General features: G+C 45.7%; 1 protein-coding gene across 6 annotated transcripts in view; it reads left to right on the top strand.

The window, feature by feature from the left end:
• Positions 1 to 9,540, top strand: part of Myh10 (myosin heavy chain 10) — a 131,164-nt gene that overhangs the window by 4,208 nt on the left and 117,416 nt on the right. For all 6 annotated transcript variants that reach the window (XM_013347182.2, XM_005349821.3, XM_026780414.1 and 3 more), the window contains one exon: positions 3,267 to 3,642. In XM_013347182.2, coding sequence (XP_013202636.1) covers positions 3,298 to 3,642 — 345 coding nt within the window. In that variant the 5' untranslated portion in view covers positions 3,267 to 3,297. Of the gene's footprint in view, positions 1 to 3,266; positions 3,643 to 9,540 lie in introns of those variants that run through there.

Raw genomic sequence — 9,540 nt, 5'->3', positions numbered from 1 at the left:
AAATGACTTGACTTGACAAGTTACTCCCATTTATAGCTGCCTACCAAATTTGAGATTGCTTCTACACCCACGGTAAATTAATGTATGCAGACCTACAGACAGCAGGATACTTTCCAAAGTGCCATATACTCACTTAACCAACAAAGAATAAAACAAACTCATTTTGTTATAATTGTATTTTTGTATCGAGTTTGTGCTTCCGAAACGTGGAGTTTATGGCCTATTATGTGCCCTCAGATTCTCCTGAGATGACCCCCACACTTCTTACCACTGTGCAGTCTAAACTGGAAAATGTGTTAATAACTCTCTGAGCCCACTCCTCACCATACTTCTGATTGTATGTGGGCCCACAAATAGTTTTCATATTGCCCTCTCTCTTGTATTTGCCTAAGAAGCAAAGTTAGGTTGAAGTTATAAAATAGGGTAGCACGTTGTTTGTAGATGAGAGAGAACTATGGAAGAGTGGTTGTCAAAAGTGGTCCAGGACCAATGGCATTGTCAGCAGCTGATAGACACACAGAGTCTTGGGCTGGAGAGATGGCTTAGCAGTTAAGAGCGCTTGTTTTTGCAGAGGACCTGGGTTCGATTTCTAGCACCCACATGGTGGCTCACAACCATCTATAACTCTAGTTCCAAGGGATATGACACCCTCTTCTGGACACCATGGATGCCAAGTTTGCATGTGATACACATACATACATGCAGGTAAAATACTTGTACATGTAAAATAATTTTTTTTAAAGAGATGGGGTAGCTAGATGTAGGGATGTATGCCTTTAATCCCAGTACTCAGGAGGCTGTAGCAGGTGGATCTCTGTGAGTTTGAGGCTAGTCCGGTCTACCGAGTGAGTTCCAGGACAGTCAGGACTACATAGTGAGACCCTGTCTCAAAAAACAAATGAAAGAAAGAAAGAAAGAAAGAAAGAAAGAAAGAAAGAAAGAAAGAAAGAAAGGAAGGAAGAAAGGAAGAAAGGAAGGAAGGAAACATGGGTGGATACAGAATTTAAACTTCACCTCAGACTTATTGAATAAGAAACTCAGAGCATGGGGTCCAGCAATCTGTGTGTTAATAAGCCTTCCTTGTGCCCCCTGTGCACACTACAGTTTAGGACCCGCTGCTTCAGAGCATAGGTTTCGAATGCAGTACATGTAGCGGATCATTCTGAAGGTCTGGCTGTAATAAACTTCTTAGGGGTTAGCGAGCTAGCACCCGTGCCTGCTGTCAGCAGTGTGTCTTTGAGGGTGTAGACAGCCCTTTGAGAATCTGAAGAAAGGCATAGGTGGTCTCCTTAGGATAATGCAGGGACGTACACATTAAATGCACTACACGGTTTATACCATTTCAGGGAGTTCACGGAACTTGAGCTATATTTATAGACTCAAAGTTAATGACCTATTTACAACTTTGGATGGCTTTATGGTTTTTTTTTCCATACAGCGTACAAAGGATATTTTATATTGATCCTCTCACCTACCAAGAGTCCCTAATATTTCTGGTGAGCTGAGGTAAGGGGAGAACTCAAAGAGATTTGATAGACTAAGAGTCAGTACTTGGTTTCTTGGGTTGGTTTGGATGAAGTCTTAGAAATGTCCTGTGACGTTTGGAATAACTTGGACTTTGGAGTAATAGCAAGAAGTATTTGATGTATGGTATCAGATTCTAGAAAGGTGCTGTCAGGAGGGAATGAGAAGTGACATCAGAAAGGTGCATGATGTCCAGAAGGCTAATTGCCCAGATATAGGAGTGGTGCCTCACCCTGACATGCCTGGAGGTTTGCTAGCTTCATTTGTACCAATCGTCAGTGAGCACTAAATAAACCAGCTATATTTTGAGCTCTGACTATTGTAGCAGTCACAGGACAGACCTTTCCTCAATGTGGCTTAAGTTACTAATGAGTCTTCTGTACTGCTTAGATCACTGCTGTAATATTAGGTTTGCTTTGGGGCCACACACCGTTAGTGGAAGACATGGTGTTGTCTTATAAAACTTCCTCAGGAGACAGCTCAAACCTCTACCCCAGACAGAGAGCCCATGACAGACCAAAGACAGGTACCACCAGAGTTGGTGGACCAGTGAGTTTTATTGGGGTTACTTAGAGGACTGTGGGTGAAGGGTTACTTACAGAAGGAGAAATGACTCAAAGCCAGCTACATCCCCAAAGCCCACCCCACCCAGCATGGGTGACAGCTCACAAAGCTGGGAGCCTGGAGCACACTGCACCCCGGCAGGCAGATCCTCAGGTTGAAGAGTGTCCTTTTCCCTTGTCTCAGTTGGGCTAAGCCTCTTCCAGGCAGTTCAGTTGGCTGCTGCGGCTGGTCTGCACTAGAGCATCTTGTCCCTCAGCTGTGTGAGGGTCTTCTTTATAGCTTGGCTCTGCTGCATCTGAGGGGGACTCTGGCAGGGAGGGGCCTAGTGGATCTGGTCAGTTTCGGGGACGTCCTGGAGCTTAAGGGGCTTCCTGCAGGATGGAAACTTCCACAACACGTGGACACTGGTCAGAGGAGGTGAGGGTGGTGGGAGGCGGGATGCCAGAGTGGGAGCAGTTGTGGATACGATGGAGACTGAATAGGTGCCACCACATACTGGAAAGGCTTGCTTAAAGCCAACTTGTAATTGTCTTCTGTGGTCCCCTAACAGATTAAAGGGTCATAGTGAGGCTATAGGGAGATTGCCTTGAGTCTTGTCTGAAGGTAGACTGGAAGGCATAATTTAGCTCTCATTCATTCATGCAGTCTCACTGTGTGTGTCTGTCTCTCTCTTCCCGCTTTTGTGCTCTGGAGTTGAAACCGAGGGCCGTGTGTGTGCCAGTCAAATGCACCACCATTGAGCTACACCCTGGACCCCATTACACTCTCTGGCAATCATGTGTCTTTGTAGCTATGGCCTGTGGTCACAGGAATTCCAGTGCCACTCCATGGCCTTTATTCTGTGTCTTTGTTTTAATTTCCCTCTTGTGCCTTCATAACTCTCTGCTTAGTCTGTGGGGAGGGGGAAAGAGGAGAGGGAGAGGAAGAAAGGTCACGCTGAAACGCTGTTGTTTGCCTCTGCAGACCTTGAATGGTCGTCAGACAGCCAGAGTCATGATTAGTGGTTACCCCTGAAGTTTACCTTGGAAAATGGGGTAGTGTGGCTGTGGGGAGGGATACTCAGCTCTTCCACTGTGTGGTTTATGTTTATCAAGGGTTTTGCTTTACGCTTCTTAGAAAGTCAAACTAGTAAATTACTTTATATTTCATGAGCAGCTAATTTTGCCCTTCTCTTCTAGAGTCAATTACTTTTGGATCCTTCTGTTTACAATGGCCCAGAGAACTGGACTGGAGGATCCGGAGCGGTATCTCTTTGTGGACAGGGCTGTCATTTACAACCCTGCCACTCAAGCTGATTGGACAGCTAAGAAGCTGGTGTGGATCCCATCGGAACGCCATGGTTTTGAGGCAGCTAGTATCAAAGAGGAGCGGGGCGATGAAGTTATGGTGGAGCTGGCAGAGAACGGCAAGAAAGCAATGGTCAACAAAGATGACATCCAGAAGATGAACCCACCGAAGTTCTCCAAGGTGGAGGACATGGCGGAATTAACGTGCTTGAATGAAGCGTCTGTCTTACACAATCTGAAGGATCGCTACTATTCAGGACTGATCTACGTGAGTATTCCTCCTCAATAACCCTGGGAGGGCTACCTGGGAGGTTGGGTAATTTACATTATACACATTGCTGTAGCCACTTGAATAGAGGTTCCAACACCCCTTTGACGTTATATTTCTGTTAAAGATGAGAAGAATTTTTGCTTAAACTGTTCCTCATTTTCTTCACATTTTAACGGTGCTAAGTTTAAGTGATTGGGCCTATGATTAGAACGATGGGACGGTGTTTGAAGATGTTCAGAGTGCTGCTCCGGAGGGCAGCGTGTGAGGGAGAACGTGGCAAAGAGACCAGAAATTTAATAATTGAGAGTTCATTTATGAGAGGAACCAAACAAGAAAGAGCAGAGAAACAAGGGGCCCGGGGTCCGAGGTTTCCATGGGGCGCAAGGGCAGCTTCGTTGGAGAAAGGGAAGTAAGGGAGGATGAATGTTGAGGCTCTTAAGAGGAAGCAGTTGGGGTGAGATTGAGGCTGTGGTTGGCATTTGTGTTGCAGTCACTGATTGTGTCTTTGTGTAGAAGTTACTGAACATCCTTCTGGATAAGGCAGAGGAAGACTGTTAGGCACTACAAAGAACCTAGAATGGGCTGGATGTCCCGCTCCATGCCAGTGATCCCATTGGTGGGGTTCAGGCAGGAAGATTTCCGTGAGTTAGAGCCTAGCCTTAGCTAAAGAGTGAGAACCTGTCTCAGAGCAGCCAGGGCTGGAGAGATGAAGACTCAAGGGTGAAGAGTACTGTCTGCTCTTCTAGAAGACCCAGTTTGAGTCCCAGCACCCACGTGGCAGTTCACAGCCAGCTCTAACCCGTTTCAGGGGATCTGATGCCCTCTTATGGTCTCCTTGGCACCAGGCATACAAGTGATACACAGCCATACATGCAGGCAAAACACCTTTACACATTAAAAAAAAAATGGCAATAAAACAAATCGAGAACGACAAAATAGGTTTGAAGAGGTGACAGCAGGTGGCAGTGACTGAAGGTCTGGATGAGACTAGGACCAATTTAGAAGGAAGAGACACAGAAAAGTTGACAGAGTAATGGCCTCAAATTGGGAAAAGGTGGTTGAATTTTATATTAAAATATGCTGCTTGAAGCTCACAAGTAATTCAAAACTCAGTCAGTTGGAACCAGTGTTCCCAAGGAACCAATTGCATTTAAGTAATATTACCAAGCACATACTGTTGTCTAGTTGCAGCTCGGTGCCCTGTATTTGTGAGATGTCCCAGTAAGGAAATGAAACAGGGTTATAAACTAGGCTAGGAACAGAATGGGCACGCCAGTGGCTCAGTGAAGGGCTCTTTGGCAACGTAGCATTTGGAGTCTGGATGATAAAGGGAATCAAAATGAGTAATTTTTGAGCCCCTTCTGTCTCCTCTTCCTTTTCCTTTGTGAGGTAGGGTACAGAAAAAGCGAGGAAGAGGCAGCCTGCAGGACTGGGAAAGGACATGCCTTGGAAAAGGGGAGGGAAAGAGGACAACCCAGGAATAGTGGTGAGAATCCAGCAGAGATGGAGGAGGAAAATCCCTTTTCCTGGCCGTGGGATTTAGCTGAAGGCCTGTGAGGGGTGGGCAATTTGTATCTCTGTTACTAGCCCTTTAAGAGTGCAGCTTGGTGATCACCTTAGAGTCAGACTGAGGAAGAATTAATATCTGGGCCGGAGATCGTCTTAGTCACTGTTCTGCAGCTGCGAGGACATACTGTGACCAAAGCAACTCTTATAAAAAGAAAGACAATTGGGGGCTTGCTTACAGTTTTGGAGAGTTGGTCCATGATCATGGTGGGAACCAGATAGGCATGATGCTGGAGCAGTAGCTGAGAGCTTTACATACTAATCCACAGGCAGAAGGCAGAGAGACAGAAGGACAAAGAGAGATGGGGGTGGGAGGGTGGGGGATGACTGGAGTGGGCTTTTGAAACCTCCAACAAGGCCACACCTTCTAATCCTTCCCAAACTGTTCCACTCCTTGGTGACTAAGCATTCAATATATGAATGTATGGGGCCATTCCCATTCAAACCACAGTGATGAAGGGCTGTGATTTTAATATCACTAAGGGACGAAGTTCGTGAGACTGAAGGAGTCTTAGGATGTTGTAGCCAGATGCTAATGTGGACTTTGGAGATTTGAGAACTCATCTGTTGTGGATTGAAGCCTGGTGTGTGACTTAGGCAGGACTGGAAAGGTAGAAAGCACAACTAAGAAGTACTGGAGGGCCTGGGAAGATAGCGTCTCATGCTAAGAACTGCTCACACAGCATGAGGATCAAAGATGGATTCCAGAACCCACAGGAAAGCTCAGGACAGTGGCACAAGCTCATGGTCTCAGTGCTGGGGAGGTGAAGATGAGGATCTTGCTGGCTACCCATCCAAGCCTAGTTGGGGAGCTGTAAGTCCCAGTAGAAGATCCTGTCTCAGAAAATAAATATTGCTAAATGGTGACTGTGCACGCCATTAACCCCAGAACTAGGGATGGGAATGGGAGGTGGGGCAGAGGCAGCAGGATCTCAGTGAGTTTGAGGCCAGCCTGGACTACAAAGTGAGTTCCAGGACAGTCAGCTAAACAGAGAAGCCCTGTCTTGAAAAACAACAACAAAAATAAGTACCACTGCCTTGGGGAACAACATCTGAGTGAGTGAATACACATGCATGCACACTCATGCGCGCGCGCACACACACACACACACACACACACACACACACACACACACACACTATAAAGGACATCAGTGTGGAAAGAGCCAGGCTGTCTCTATAGGAAGCTTTACCTTAATTCCATCCATCAGTGGACACTATACATAGCTGCAAGGATATTGCATTGGTACCAGGGAAAGAATAAAAAAAAGACAGCTGTGAGCTTTACTTAGTGAGTAAAGTGCTTGATGTCCTCAGCACTCACAAAGAAAGCTGGGTGTGATAGTCCATGCCTGGCTCAGCATTCAAAGGCAGGGCCAGGAGGATGGGATTGGCTTGCCAGCCAGTCTAGCCAATCAGTGAGCAGGATCCATGAGAAACCCTGCCTCAAAAAAATTGAGCACTTTGTGTTGTACATACATGCATATAAGCAAAATGTTCATACACATAAATAAAAGAAATCTAAAAGAAAAATAAAATAAATTGAGAACAATAGAGGAGGATACCTGATGTCGACCTCCGGCCTTGGCACATGCACACAAGTGCATATGCATTCATGAAAATCTGTAAACATCACTCATGGTGATTCCAAGCCTTTCCAGCTGTTTATGTGTACTTTGTTTCCTTCAACCTAACTTGGGGACAGTCTCAGTGATTTCTGAGTTTCTTTCCAAATCATGGCTTCAGGCCTGTACAGGACAATGTAAAGTTTTTTCTTAAAGCATTGAGTTCATAGCAGGGGTTAGGGAGGATGGAGAAAGATTCTCACCCAGAATTCTTCTTGCAGCAGTTGGGAGTGGGGTTGGGAGGGCTGCTGCCCTGCCCTTGCTGTACTCGTTTGGAATTAACTGGGGAGTTGAAACTGGCAGTTGAGGTGCCATGGTAGAGACAGATAGGCTGTGCTTTGACCGTGTTGTGTGGGTAAGATAAAACAGCTTCCTCAGGCAGGCTTGGCTGCTGGTAAGTTTAGTGTGCTCTCTTCTTTGGGCTTATTCTCCCTGGTAGCCAAATTCTCAGATCACTAATTTTCCTCTTCCCTCCTACAAAAACCACTAAACCTGTAAAGATCTCTTCAATCCTGCTTCAGCTCACCTCACAGACTTGAGACGTAGTGTTTTGTTATTCGGTTTTAAGTATTTTCTAATTTCTGTTGACTTCTTCAGTCTTTGGAACATTAAAGGTGTGATTTTAACATTTCCAAGGTTGTTGTATTTTGTTTTTTGTTTTTAACCCCCCTTTTTTTTGTTTGCTTTGTTATATCTCTGGTATCCTTGAGGCAGGTAGCCCTTTGATGGTCTGGAGCTTGTTAGATAGATCAGGCTGGTCCCAGATTTGCGGTTCTCCTGCCTCTGCTTCCAGAGTGCTTGGACTACAGGCTGGGGTTTTGGTTGTTGTTTTGTTTTTCCAATTATTCATGTGTGTGTTATATGTACATGTTCATGTGTGTGCGCATGCATGTGTGTGACTGAAGGCTAGATGTCAACATTAGGTATCTTTCTCAATCACTTTTTACCTTGTTCTTATTTATTTATTTATTTATTTATTTACCTTATTTATTTTTGCCAGGCGGTGGTGGCGTACGCCTTTAATCCCAGCACTTGGGAGGCAGAGGCAGGCGGATCTCTGTGAGTTCGAGGCCAGCCTAGTCTATAAGAGCTAGTTCCAGGACAGGCTCCAAAGCCACAGAGAAACCCTGTCTCGAAAAACCAAAAAAAAAAAAAAAATTTATTTTTATTTTATATGTACGTGAGTTTTGTTTGTATGTATGTGTGCTGTGTGCATGCCTGCCTACCTGCCTGTGGAGGCTAGAAGAGAGTCAGGTAATTGTGAGCAGCTGCGTGGGTGCTGGAAACTGAACCCAGATCCTCTGCTCCATCTTTCCAGCCCCCATTTACCATATTTTTTGAGGCAGAATCACTCACTAAACCTGGAGCTCATCAACATGTCCAGACTGGCTAGTCAGTGACCCTAGGGGTCTGTCTGCCGGTCCCCAGCGCCGGACTGAAGATGCATCCTACTGTCCCCCACTTTTTTCCTGAGTGTGTTAGGGTCCAAACTCATGCTTCTATGGCAAGCACTTTACCGACTGAGCTGTCCCCTCAGCCCAGTTTTTGTGTTTGAAGACAGCGTTTTTTGTTGACCAGCTTAGCCTCAAACTCACTGTGTAGCAAAAGCCAATCTAGAACTCCTGATCCTGCTGCTCTACCTCCCAGGTCCTGGGATTACAGGCCTGCGCCACCACGCGCTGTGCGCCACCACGCGCTGTGCGCCACCATGCTTAGTGTGAGTCTTAGTTATCTTTTTACTTTTGATTTTTTTAAAAGGTATCACAAAACAAAGATAATATTCATATATCTATATTTTTGTGTTTATTTATTTGTTTGTTTGTTTGTTTTGAGACGGGGGTCTCACCATGTAGCCCTGGCTGTCCGGGAACTCACTATGTAGACCAGGTTGGTCTCAAACTCTGAGAGATCTCCCTGCCTGTGTCTCCCGAGCGCTGGGGTTAAAGGTGTGCACCACCATGACTGGCTAGATTCTTATTTTTATTGAAAATTCTTTTCTGTGAATATACTTTTAGTTTGGGGAGTGTTCTGTATGTTTATAAAGATTGTATAGTCTATTACCGTTGGGTATACAGTCTATAAATGGCCGCTGGATAGAGCTTTTTTTTTTTGTTTTTTTGGATTTTTCGAGACAGGGTTTCTCCGTAGCTTTTTGGTTCCTGTCCTGGAACTAGCTCTTGTAGACCAGGCTGGCCTCGAACTCACAGAGATCCGCCTGCCTCTGCCTCTCGAGTGCTGGGATTAAAGGCTTGCGCCACCACCGCCCGGCTCTGGATAGAGCTTTTAATTGTACTGTTTAAACTTCTGTAGTCTGAGGCTAGGGAGGCAGTTCCATCAGTAAGTGCTCGCCACACAAGTATGAGGACCTGAGTTCAGCCTCCAGAACCCACGTAAAAAAGCGAGGCATGCTGGCACGTATAGATCCCTGGGGCTTGCCGACCAGCCAGCCTGGCCTGCTTTCTGGGCTCCAGGCCAGTGAGAGACCCAGCCTCAAACAAACAAATAAATAACCATGTAGACAGTGGCTGAGGAACACCGGAGCTTGTCCCCTGGTGTGCCGAGATTTGTGCACCTGCAAACACAAAACTTCCGAAGTCTACTATTCGTCTGTTTGTCAGTTAGGAGCGAGATCCCCCGTGTGTTTATTAACTTAGAGTGCGCACCTGTAAACAATAGAGCTTGGGTTTTTGTTTTTTTTTTTTTT

The sequence above is a fragment of the Microtus ochrogaster genome, chromosome 7 (genome assembly GCF_000317375.1).
Source record: "Microtus ochrogaster isolate Prairie Vole_2 chromosome 7, MicOch1.0, whole genome shotgun sequence".
Taxonomy (NCBI): Eukaryota; Metazoa; Chordata; class Mammalia; order Rodentia; family Cricetidae; genus Microtus; species Microtus ochrogaster.
This window is presented reverse-complemented; position numbering and strand designations above follow the sequence as displayed.